Below are 12162 nucleotides of genomic sequence, written 5' to 3' on the forward strand. Positions count from 1 at the left end.
CTTAGAAGAGGTAATCTCAGTTTTCCAAGCTCCCTCACTTCTATGCAAGATTGCTTCTGAGACTCTGGGGCATAAACACTTTACTAATCTCTTCCTGTCCTTACCTTTGGTGTATACTCAAACACCGACGTCTGCATTTTGGACCAATCATATCACAAAAGTCCTGACCTGTTTGGCATCTGTTGGTCGGTCAGTTAATCAGAGAGGGGAAAAAGTCAGTGCAAGTGGGAATTCATAAAAAAATCTATTTTTAACTTAAAATGTATATGCCTTAAGTTGCTGCATTTCTGATGTAGGAACACATCCTCCTGAGCATCAGCATCTAACTAAAGTTCCCCTTTTTTCTTTCTTAAACCACACTCCTAACACACAACCATATGATTTCCGGTTTTGACTTCTTTAAAATAGAGCAAATGGCAAAGCAGTCTGAATGCAGAGAACTATATTTACCTCCTTTTTTAGGTGTTGCATGTACATTTACTTGGCAGCATTTTTTTAAGTAAGCTTACCTTTACTAACTCCTTCCAAAGTGTTCAACCTAGTTTCATGGAAACTCTTTGTCCAGTCTTACTTTTTAAGTTTATGTAAGGGCTAGCTAAACAGATAATTACAGTAAAAATACAACAAGAATAAATAGTTTGGGAGCACAAAAAATGATCCTGGGTGTGCAAGGCTGTCATCTGGTAGGGGCAGATGAGCCACGGGGACCTGTAGAGAGGTGACCTGGCTGCGAGCATTCTGGTGTGGTGAGCAGTCACAGGTGTGTTTTACTGAAGGACAGTGTTGGTCACTCCAGTGAGATGGCTCAGTGAAGGTTGGTTAGGAAGATATTCCCTTAAAATAGCTAGTTTTTTAATTGAGCACTTACTATGTAGTCATTATTGTGGTAAGAAAAATTTTAAAAATATGGATAAAATCAAACACTTATACCACGTGCCAGGTACATCCTGTGTATTCTCACCCTTAGCAATTCTGTAAGTTATGCACCCCTCTCCCCACCGCCTTTGACATTGAGAAAACTGAGAATCAGAATCTCTACTTGGTTTAAAGTCACATAGCTACAGAGTGTTGGACCAAGAATTCTACCACACCATGACCGATGACATTCTGTTTATGTAGTGTAACTACTTGGTTATGATACTCATGGCTGCTTTTCCACGATAGCTGGGTATTTATTTGCCCAAGGGAGTGTACACATGGGGAGAAGGGTCCCTAGGAATGCCCCCCTCCTTGACCATGCCATCTCCACTCCCAGATTGCAGACTTGACCACAGAGCTTGCTGATGAGCACTTTAAAGGGGATGTGGCCTGCCAGGTGCTGGAGAGTGAGCGGGCAGAGCGGCTGCAGGCCTCCCGGGAGGTCCAGGAGCTCAAGGTGAGTGGTCAGCGGTGGCTGGAAGTAGTTGGGCCTCCCCCTGTGCTCACACTGGGACTGGTGAGCCTAAGCAAGATACAGAGGTTGACTGACTCCCATGCTCAAGGGTCCCGGGGGCATTTGGGTGTTCCTAAGGTGTAGCCTTGGAGGCGCCATGGTTCTGAAGACCAGTCCATGTTTGTCCACCAAGCTCCAGTTTGGACTTTGCACCTTTTCTTCCAGAGCAAGTATGAGCAAGTGCAGAAAAACTTGGAAGATGTGCAGAAAAGGTTAGAAGAAGCACAACAGAAAATTCAATTGAATGCTTTGGAAAGGAATTGCACTGGAGGAGGTGAGCAGCCTGGGAACCCTCGGGCTGGACGCTGGTGGGAACAGCCGCCTTTTCATTTCATTCATTCATGTCTAGAGACACATTGAGTACTCACTGGGTGCTACACACTGCACGAGGGGCTGGAATTGACAAGTGCAGCCTCTGCCTTCTTGGAGCTTATAGTAAGGTGACCAGATTTTAACATTGGTAAAGTGGGACACCATTGACCGGGGGTGGGGGGTGGGGGGATTCTTAATTAAAAATTTTGTCTATACGGAACAACACAAATTTTCATAGAATGCGGGACTTTTTTAAAACGCCATGGGACATGGGACAAATTGTTAAAAATTGGGACTGTCCTGCCAAAAGCAGGACGTCTGGTCACCTTAGCTTATAGGCCAATGCAACAGGCAGGCATTAAACAGATAATCCAACAATCCCAGCCAAATAAGAAATCATCAGTGTTATAGCTGCTGTGTAGTAATCATTCAAAGAAAGATTTAAAAAACAGTGACTCTATGGATTAGGTGCATATTCATTTATATACATATTTATTTTAAAAATAAAATTTATTTTAAAAACAAATTTTGAGGAAGGCCGTTTAGTACTTCAAAGTTGAATCTGTGAAGTTACCTTTATGGATTTGAATTTCGACTCTCTTATGGGATTGGTGGCGTCAGGCAAAGAAATTGTTATTCTTCAGTTTCTTAATCTTCGAGATCGTCTTCAACGGTCACTAGAAAGTGTTTAGCTATGTACGTGTGGCCCAGAGGGCTGACTAGCTTTATCCTTGTTATTACGGGGAATAATGAAATCACCGTCCAGCCTCACAACAACCCATGGAACAGAAATTACCATTTTACGGATGGTAAAGGTGCATTAGGCGCTCGACAGTCACTGAACGGTGAGGAGTGAGGACTTGGGCTCTACCAATCATAGATGTGCTCAGTAGTGCCAGCAGGTCCCCTTCTTATACAGCTGCCTGGAGACATATCTGTTATGGTTGGATGACGTGGCGACACCTTTGTAAACTTCCCGCTGTGTGTTTTACCCTCCTTAGCCCAACAGGGTTGGGTGAGAACCTCCAGCATATCAGCTTTTATAACATGTCACCATCATCCCTTCCATTTGTGCCTTTGAAATATGAGGGGCACTCCCAGGAACAGGGGTGTGTAGGGGCGAGACCAGGTGCATTTGTTTTCTGCTCCACTCCTTCCACTTTAGGTCCCCTCAGGGAGGTACTTACCAGGGAGGTTTAACAGAGGAATTTGGGGTTTTCTGATATGGGAGAGCCAACAGGTAGGCGACACTTAGGGAGAGGGGCCCATGTTGGCACAGAACCAGAAGCATGGGGCAAAGCAGTTTCCCCCAGAAGAGCACCTGCACTGGTTTCATCTGACTGCGATTCACGTCTAAATGATGTCCCTAGTGCGTCTCCTGTGGGAAGAGTGAGGAGTTAATGAGCGGGGGAGATGTGCTTAGCTCATGGGCACATTGGTCACAATGCTATATAGTCTCTCATCTCCGGATGCTCATTCCAAGAAGCCGACCCACAAATGTTTTGTCTTTCATTAAGAAAGCAATACATACTCATTACAGAAAATTTCTGAAATATAGAAAGTTGAAAGAAGCAATAACACATTTTAATTATACCACTGCAATGGTACCACAACCTCCTCTATGGTTCAAGATGGAGTATTAATTATTAAAAATTTTTTCTTTTATGCACAGATAAATATTTAAAGAGAACCCTGTATGATATGTGCTCAGCACCAAGCTGGACACTGGACGGGTACTTGCAGTGTAAATGGAGAAAACAGATAAATGCTGGGTCAAGGAGACTGGCCGGTGGAAATTTGAATTACACATGCTGAGTGACAGCAGTGCCCATGTCAGGGAAGTCAGAGGTGGAAATGGATCTCGAAGGATGGAGAATAGTTTCCTCACTTGCTTACGGCACTTGCTCTGTAGCACGGTATAGCACGGAGCCCTTGGCAGCTGCAGAAATTCTTGCTGCAGCCTCCTCTTCCTTTCGCAGGCCATGCAGGCTTGTTACCCTGAGGCTTCTTCCTGGCAAAGAGATGGGATTCTTTTCCCATCATGATATTATTTGTCTTGGTGGAAATTTGAACAGTCTTTAACTGTTTACTATTATATCATCCTTCTTTGGGTTAGTTGTGTGGAAATCTCTATTGGGGTTAGTTCTTCCAGGCACTTAATCCTAACATCCATCCATCCATCCTGCCGGGTTTCCATTCCTCACTCCACCTATCTATCTACCCTACCATTCCTTACTCCATCCATCCATCCATCCATCCATCTTTCCATCTACCCCATGTTTATTATCTATCCATTTATCAGTCCATTCATTCATGCATATACGCATTCATCTATCTACTAATCATCCATTCATCCATGCACCCAACCTATCTGTCCACCCTAACATCCAACCCATCATCTACCCACTACCCATTCATCCATCCACCAGCCAGTGAAACTTATTGAGCATTTATTGTATGCTAAGCATTATAGTGTTTTCTGAGTACGCTGTGACGAACAAAACAAGTTTTTGCTCTGATGAATCTGAGTCCTCTTCTGAATTTCCTTAAGCTTCTTTATGAGACCCTCGGTCCTACTAGCTTACAGCTACATTTTTTACATGTTTGTTTTCTCCTCCACTAGATTTATCCTGGAGGGCGAGTGGAAATGGCTTTTAATTCATTTCTTTATCCCTTGTGCCTCATACAAAGTAGTGTGCTCAATGTGTGTTTGGATGGATGGATAGAAGGATGGATTGATGAATGGATGGATGGATGATAGATGAATAAGTGGATAGTCTCTATCACAGGCTGTCCACTTGTGAAATGTTTTTTTATAGCTCTACTTACCAAAGAGACATTATTATTTACATGGTCAAAAGACAAGACATCATAACTACACTAGCCCACTCTCTTCCATCAAATAGTTTTAGTCAAACCAGAAAATGATTTTTTTGAGGTTTTTATCTAACAAAAAGATTTTTTATCCATGTTATCTTACAGAGATATCTTGTGACCAGTATTCCTATAGGTATACGGGTAGTAGACTCTTCAATTATTGCTAACTTATTTATTTGTTAATTCAAGCAACACTCAATAATTACATACTCTGAGGTTGGCCAATGGGATTATTCCTTTTGTCTAATGATTTTTGTTAGGTTTGTTAAGCAAGTGCTGAGCTTGCATCAACATGCTTGGCAATATTCTTTTAGAGTGTGTGAAGGACTCACAGCTGACCCAAACAGATCCCCTTGTCCATTCAGCTGGGTAAAGCAAGGTATGAGTACCCTTGTAGAAGCAATTGAATAGCATTAGGCAACTGATCCTGGGAGAGTGAATAATCAAGAGCTTTAGGCAGTGGGGGGTAGTCAGGAGAGGCTGCCTGGAGGGAGAGGTTTTTAAATCTTGGACTTAAAGGATAGTTTCTTAGACCAAGGCTGAGGTGCAGGAGCTCCATGAATATTGCAGAATTGCATGTGAAGAGCCAAGAAAGGGAAAGGAGCTGCTCTCCCTCCTGCCTTACCTTCACTCTGTCTCCCTCACTGTTAAACAGCAGATGAGTGGCAGATGCGCTTCGACTGTGCCCAGATGGAGAACGAGTTCCTCAGGAAGCGTCTACAGCAGTGTGAGGGGAGGCTGGACTCGGAGCTGACCTGCAGGAAGGAGCTGGAGCAGAAGGTAAGATTCAGTGGTGGCTCATGTGGGCCACAGAGGTGTCAGGGAGGGGCAGGTTCTCACCTCCGCTGTGGGTGACCCTGGCATTGGCCAGTCCCTGGAGGGAGAAAGAGAGCATCACCTCCACTGTTAGTACAAATGCTGATCATAGTGAGATATAGAAAATACTTTTGTTACTTTTGGGGGAAATATTTCTATCCAGGAAAAGACCGCTCAGTGGTATAAAGAACATGAACATCAACTCAGGATATCTGAGTTCCAATTCCATTTCTGCTTGGACCCTTACAGAAATCACTTTATCTCAGATTTCTCATCTATCACATGATTATCTTATGTTCCTAAAATAGTCACATTTTATCCATTCCCATTGTCTCTCTTCTAATATGCTCCCTTCAGCTCTCAACTGGACAAGGGCAATAGCCTCTTTCCTTGTCTCCTGGCCTCTGGCCTCTCCCCTCAACTACTGCCACACTGCAGCCAAGGAATCATTCCGTTTTCTTTCAGATTGCTCTGTGAACAAAAAGTATGCTGAATCTTGCAGTATACTTTTTTCTTCATGTGTTTTGTAGATTCTGATCGTGAGCTCATCTTCAATGGGGCCCTCTGCTCCTACCCCAGTAGTCCAGGGATTCTGCACTGTGAAATCCTTATTTAATGCTTCTTTCATGATAAATTATTTTGTGTGTGTGTTTAGTTATTTTTAGTATGAGTTGGTCTTCGGCAGATTTTAATTTTTTGTGTTTTTACTTTTTACTGATTTTAATGGGAGTCCCTTGATAACAGAGTTGTTGGTGTGTTCTTTTAGAACTGTGATCCCCAACCCCTGGCCACAGACTGGTACTGGTCCATGGCCTGTTAGGAACTGGGCTGCACAGCAGGAGGTGAGCGGTGAGTGAGCAAGCAAAGCTTCATCTGTATTTATAGGCACTCCCCATCACTGGCGTCACCACCTGAGCGCTGCCTCCTGTCACATCAGCATTAGACTATGCATGTGAGGGGTCTGCAGGCTATCTTATCACCTTCCAGGCCAGTTAGTGGAGCATTTTTGCTCCTTCTCACTCTGAAGGCCCTAACAATGCAGGGAGCTTCATCCCAATGCCTCACCTTCCAAGACTTTGTCTCCTGTCTCCAGTGCCCTGCCCGGGCATTCACACATAGCTTCTACCCTTACGGTTATTTCTGGATCTATCAACTGCTCTTCCCCCACCCCCATCCTGGCTGCCATAATACTAGCATGTACCACTGCTGCTATGGCTTTGTGTCCTTTGCAAATTTGCTATCTTGAGATTGCCTTACTTCTTAAAAGGGAAACTAGACACTACCAATCTGATGCAATCTTATCTCTACCTGCTATCATCGTATCTAGTCTTTCTGGATGAATGCAGTGTCACGTAGTTTGGCCTCTTTTCCTGTCTTCTCTTATCTCATATCTCCCTGGGCTACATTGTAGCCAGTCTAAACTCTAGCCAATGGTGTACTAGTAAATGGCTTTCTGGGGGAAAAATAAAAAGCCCTAATTTGTAGCCCGTGCCAACCTCCATGGTGTAAATATTCCCACCATGGCCAATTTCAAACTGCTATTGTGATGTCACTGAACATGGAATTTGGAAGAGACGTGTAGAATTGGCTCCCATAAATCAGTACCAGCCATCCCCAGCACACGACTGACTCCAAACACACTCTTTTTTTCTCTCCCTCCTAAAATGCCTGATCCTTTCTCACCTCTGGGCCTTTGCATATGCTGTTTCTTCTTCCCCAAACAGTCTTTCTCTCTCTTGCCTTGATATCTCCAACTATTATTAAGATCTCAGGTTCAATGTAACTCTCTCCAGAAAATCTTTGCTAATGCAGATTATGTTGGGAAATCTGGGGGTTTCCCCAGTTACAAGCCTCAGTGTGCTGTATTATATTTACCTGCTTATTTCTTACTCTCTGTCATTCGAAGTAAAAGCCATAGGATGGATGTCATATTTGCCTATCTTACATCCTCAGTTGAGAGAAGAGTGTCATGTGATCACTTTGCAGAGGTAGGTCAGGGTGAAATCACAGGGGATTTTATAAACAACAGAAGTGAGATTTAGTACCCTCTGTGGTGGTGGTGATGGTTTGAATGGTCCCTTTCAAGACAGACACTATATTGTCATTCTCAAGAGACATCCTGAAGCACGGATAAACACAGAAAGAAAGCCGCAGGGAAGTAGCCCAGTTCCTTAGTAACAAATCACAAAGTTTGGTCAGTTACCCTGAGGAAGGGGATATTCACGCTACATTAAAAAGTAATAACACTGCAACCTTTTCTGAGCAGCAGAATATAAGAAAACATCCCATTTGACTTCAAATACTGAATTTAGAATTACAGGCTTCATTAACTCAGAGTTTTGCTTATTTAAAGCAATTCTTTAATGAGGCCGTTTCTTCAAAGCGAGCGTGCTGAGTTGCGCTCTTTCCCAGATCTAAACTAGGGCATTTGGGAAGGTGTTTCCTGGAGGAAGATGCGAGAGGCTTTGCTTTTCTGTTTGTTGAAGGCTGTTCACATTTCCATATAATTCAGCTTATCCAAAGTGCCATTTGTGATTTTAACCTTCAAGGCCTATTTCTTGGGTTTCTTGGTCAGATTTTCTGGGGATGTCATTTTGGCAGCTTCGAGGTTAATCTCGTATCTCCCCCCCACCCACCCCATGATACAAACTGATAAGGGATTGAGTCATCACGTAAAGGCAGGTAAGGAATCTGTGATTGTGCTGGCAGGAGATTTATTGAGAAAAAGTGAGAATAACCCTAAGAGATTGATGGAATTATAGACATTTCATGTCTCAGCAAACTAAGGCTCAGAGAAATAGCTTCCTGTAGACAACACTGGTGGAAAGCGGTCAAGACTGGGTCTTTCCAGCTCCACGGTCGGCCGTCTTCCCATTATACACCTTGGAAATGGCAAATCTTTGAAATACCAAGTTAAAAGCCCAGTCAGCACCAACAGAGCCTGGTAATTCATTCTCTTACCCCCGTAGCTCACGGAGCTGCAAAGCGCTTACGAGGGGGCCAAGAAGACAGCTCACCAACTGAAGAGGAAGAGCCACCATCTGACCTGTGACCTGGAGGACACCCGTGTCTTGCTGGAAAACCAGCAAAGCCGCAACCACGAGCTAGAGAAGAAGCAAAAGAAGTGAGTTGTGTCCCGGCACCATCACCCAGGCTGCCAGGGGGTCTTCTGGGGTCTCTGGGGTCTTTTCCGAAGCCTTCTCTGTGGGACTTAACGCCCTTGTTTTGCTCTAATTTTCTTTCCCCTCCCCTCACATCTTATCCCTGTTCGTTTCCCCTGAGAATTTAACAAAAAAGGATAGTTTTTCGTTAGCCTAGTCTCAGCTGTGTTACCCCCTTGACCAGGGACCTTGGACAACTTTCTTAGTCTTCCTGGGTCTTCATTGACAACATCCCTGCTTGTCCAGTGAAGAGTTTGTTGCAGAGGGTGAAGACAGACAGGCAAGCGTGGTAGTTAGAAGCCCAGGCACAGCTCAAGCCCCAGCTGTGCCTCTCTCTCCTTAAGAGCCTGGACTGGTCTTTCAGCCCTTCTTGGCCTTCAGGTTTCTTATCCCTGGGTTGGGGGCGAGCTCGCCCTCTTGTGGTGAGGAATAAATGATACGGTTGGTACCCGCTTGGTCATGGTGTATAATTCTTTTTATGTGTTGCTGGAATCACTTTGCTAAAAATTTGTTATAGATTTTTGTGTCTGTATGCCTAAAATGTATTATTCTCTAAAAAAAATTAGGCAAGAGATTGGTCATGGTGACTCATGTCTATAATCCTAGCACTTTGGGAGGCCAAGGCGGGTGGATTGCTTGGCTCAGGAGTTTGAGACCAGCCTGAACCAGAGTGACACTAAAAATAGATAAAAAGGAGCTGGGTGTGGTGGCACATGCCTGTAGTTCCAGCTACTCTAGAGGCTGAGGTAAGAGGGTTCCTTGTACCCAGGAATCTGAGGTTGCTATGACACCATGGAACTCCAGTGTGGAGCAACAGAGTGAAACTCTCGTCTCAAAAAAAAAAAAAAAAAAAAAAAATGGGCAAGAGAATGAAGAGAGGCATTCCATCGTGATATGAGAGTCCAAATCATTAATAAGAAAGGCTCCCAAAAGACAGGAGTCTCTGCCTTTTTTATTTATGATTTGGACTCTCATATCACGAGGGAGCAATTCTGGCAGAGACTGGGCCTTGTGTGCCAACAAGGTGCCCATCTCCATTCTACCCACTGGTCTCCCATCAGGATGCTGTCAGCACCAGGTGAAGATGGAGCCTGGTCCATACAATCACATACAATCATGGGTTTCCTTGTGCAGAACCTCAGTACCTGTGATGCTTTGATCCCTGGACAACTTGGCTGTGTCTAGCATACTTCAGCTCACTTGGTTGAGGGTAAAGGTGTGCAGGGTTCCTGTTTTGAGATAGGCAAACCCTAATAGAAACTTCTTAGAAGGCAAATCGGTCGAAGGCAGCCCCTTTTAGAAGACCCAGAATAAAACACAGAAAAAATTTACTATGCAAGCCAAAATGTGATTTTACTGAAGGTGCCTCTTGCCCAAGAGATAGCAAGGAGAATTATATTTCTACGGGGGTAGCATAGATTTTGGACTTGATCTGCATTAAATATATATTTATATCATTTATGTGTCAACTTTGCTGAGCTGGTGTCTTCATCTTAAAAAGAAAATCTTCTGGAGGTTGTTAGCGTGCCCCTCCCCTAGATAAGAAAGTTTTGTTCTCTTTTTGTTGCTATCTTATTCTGTTTCCTTTTCTGCATCCTCATAAGTGCGCTGGTTAAGCCTTACCTTTGCAGTCAAGAAAAGGGGTCAGCTGTTCCTTGGCCACTCACTGTGTGACCTTGTCAAACCATACCACTTCCCTGGGCCAGAGAGTGACTCATGTTTCAGATGAGTGCTTGGACTTAATGGATCACCTGATCCCAAAGAATATCTCTGGCAGACCCCGTCTGTGAAGTGAGAGGTGTGGACACTGTTATCTCCTAGGTCTCTCCTAGATGTGACCCTTGGGCTTCCAACTGTGGGTTCCACGCCTGTTCTGAGAGACTTTGTCTCAGTGGGTAGGGTCCAGTCTCAGAAATTTGTGCAGTCAACAAAATGCCATCTCTCTGGCCTTTCTGTGGCCCCATTGGGTAGAATCCCTCATTCTAGACACTTGTAAGTGATGTCCCCTGGGAACATACCCATTTCTTCATATTTGCATTTGCTCCTCTTGAAACTTATCTGCCTTGTGATCCCTCTGCTCTGCTACTATCTCGTGGCAGAAACTATTATTTTTTTATGTTAATTGCAGTTAGCAGGCATTAACTTTCCAAGTGAACTTTTTTTTTTAATTGAGACAGTGTCTCACTTTGTGCCCTCTGTAGAGTATTGTGATGTCACAGCTCACAGCAACCTCAAACCCCTGTGCTCAAGCAATTCTCTTGCTCAGCCTCCCTAATAGCTGGGACTACAGGCATCAGCCACAACACCGGGCTATTTGTTTGTTTGTTTAGTAGGCCCAGGCCAGGTTTGAACCTACCAGCCCGGTGCACGTGGCCAGTGCCCTAACCACTGAGCTATGGGCACCAAACCCCAGGTGGATTTGAATTTTAGTAGGGAAACTAAGAGGGCAGCGGAAGTCTCAGTCTAATGGGGGAAATTCAGACAGAATGACTATGGTGAGAGAGAATTCTAGAAATCAGTGACACTTCTTGCATCTCTCGAAATTTAATTAAATTGTGGCTGCAGCTGTCTCCTTAGTTTGATGGGCCCAGGATTGAGTCATGTCTCTGTGCTGGTAAAGGTCTCTTGTCTCCACTTTGGCTTCAAAGTTCAGAGTGGCCCAGAATGCTTCCATCTGGGGTTGGGTTCTGGTTGCTATGGTGACCCTATGGGTCACAAAGCTCAGTTGCTAGCTCTGACAGAACTTTTGGGGTAAGCCTTGGACTAGCCCTACTGACTCTCACACTCACAGGAGGCGGCTGGACTGCAGACCTGCTCCTGGTGGGGTGAAGGGGGTGTGCAAGTCTGTCTGTCCTCAGGCAGTTGGTCCATCCATGTGTGCTAGGAATCAGGGTCTATAGGAGTCATTTTTTGGCATTAAGTGGCCTGTTAAGTCAGGGATCCCTTTGCAGGATCAGTTACAGTCTGGGTCTGACTAGCTCACCTCACCTGTTTCAGGAATAAACAAGTAGATGGAGGAATAGCTGAGACACTAGGGGAGCCGGGCTCAAGACGATTCCTAGCACTCCGGAAGGTGGGACTGAATTATTCCTCCTCTCAGAACTTCATTTACTCCTCTGTAAATGGATATAATAACATAGGTTTCTTGCTGTATTGTTGTAAGGACCACAGCCCAGGGGCTGGAACATTGGGACAGCTTGAGCTTCACTGTCATCACAAAGCTCCCACTCGGTGGCAGGGTAGAACATGTGGAGTGATGTCACCGACAGCCAATGAAACAGCTCCAGCAGGAGGACTCCCTCCTGTGCTCTGTGTCTGAGACTTTGAATGACCATTGAGTATTAAGGGGCACTGGATATTCTTGTAACAAGGAGGACTTTCTTGTCACCAAAGCTCAAACTCCATACTCAGTTCTGCCTTATCAAGTTCTCAGGAACAATGGGACGAGAGCAGGTGACTCCGCGTCTTATGAGGCTTGGCAAAGGCTCTTTATAGGTTTTCTCATCTGTTCTAGGGGCTGGGAGGCTGAGGAAACTGACTGGAGGATGTGAAGCTGAGACTGCC

The 12162-nt window shown here is 44.6% G+C and overlaps 1 protein-coding gene across 4 annotated transcripts in view; it reads left to right on the top strand.

Moving 5' to 3' along the window:
- The window catches only part of MYO18B (myosin XVIIIB), a 262880-nt gene that overhangs the window by 138784 nt on the left and 111934 nt on the right, over positions 1-12162 (top strand). For all 4 annotated transcript variants that reach the window (XM_023513322.1, XM_023513320.1, XM_023513324.1 and 1 more), the window contains 4 exons: positions 1256-1375; positions 1598-1706; positions 5277-5401; positions 8407-8561. In XM_023513322.1, the coding sequence (XP_023369090.1) occupies positions 1256-1375; positions 1598-1706; positions 5277-5401; positions 8407-8561 (509 nt within the window). The remainder of the gene's footprint in view (positions 1-1255; positions 1376-1597; positions 1707-5276; positions 5402-8406; positions 8562-12162) is intronic.

The sequence above is a fragment of the Otolemur garnettii genome, unplaced genomic scaffold (assembly GCF_000181295.1).
Source record: "Otolemur garnettii isolate 467f Iridium unplaced genomic scaffold, OtoGar3 scaffold00038, whole genome shotgun sequence".
Taxonomy (NCBI): Eukaryota; Metazoa; Chordata; class Mammalia; order Primates; family Galagidae; genus Otolemur; species Otolemur garnettii.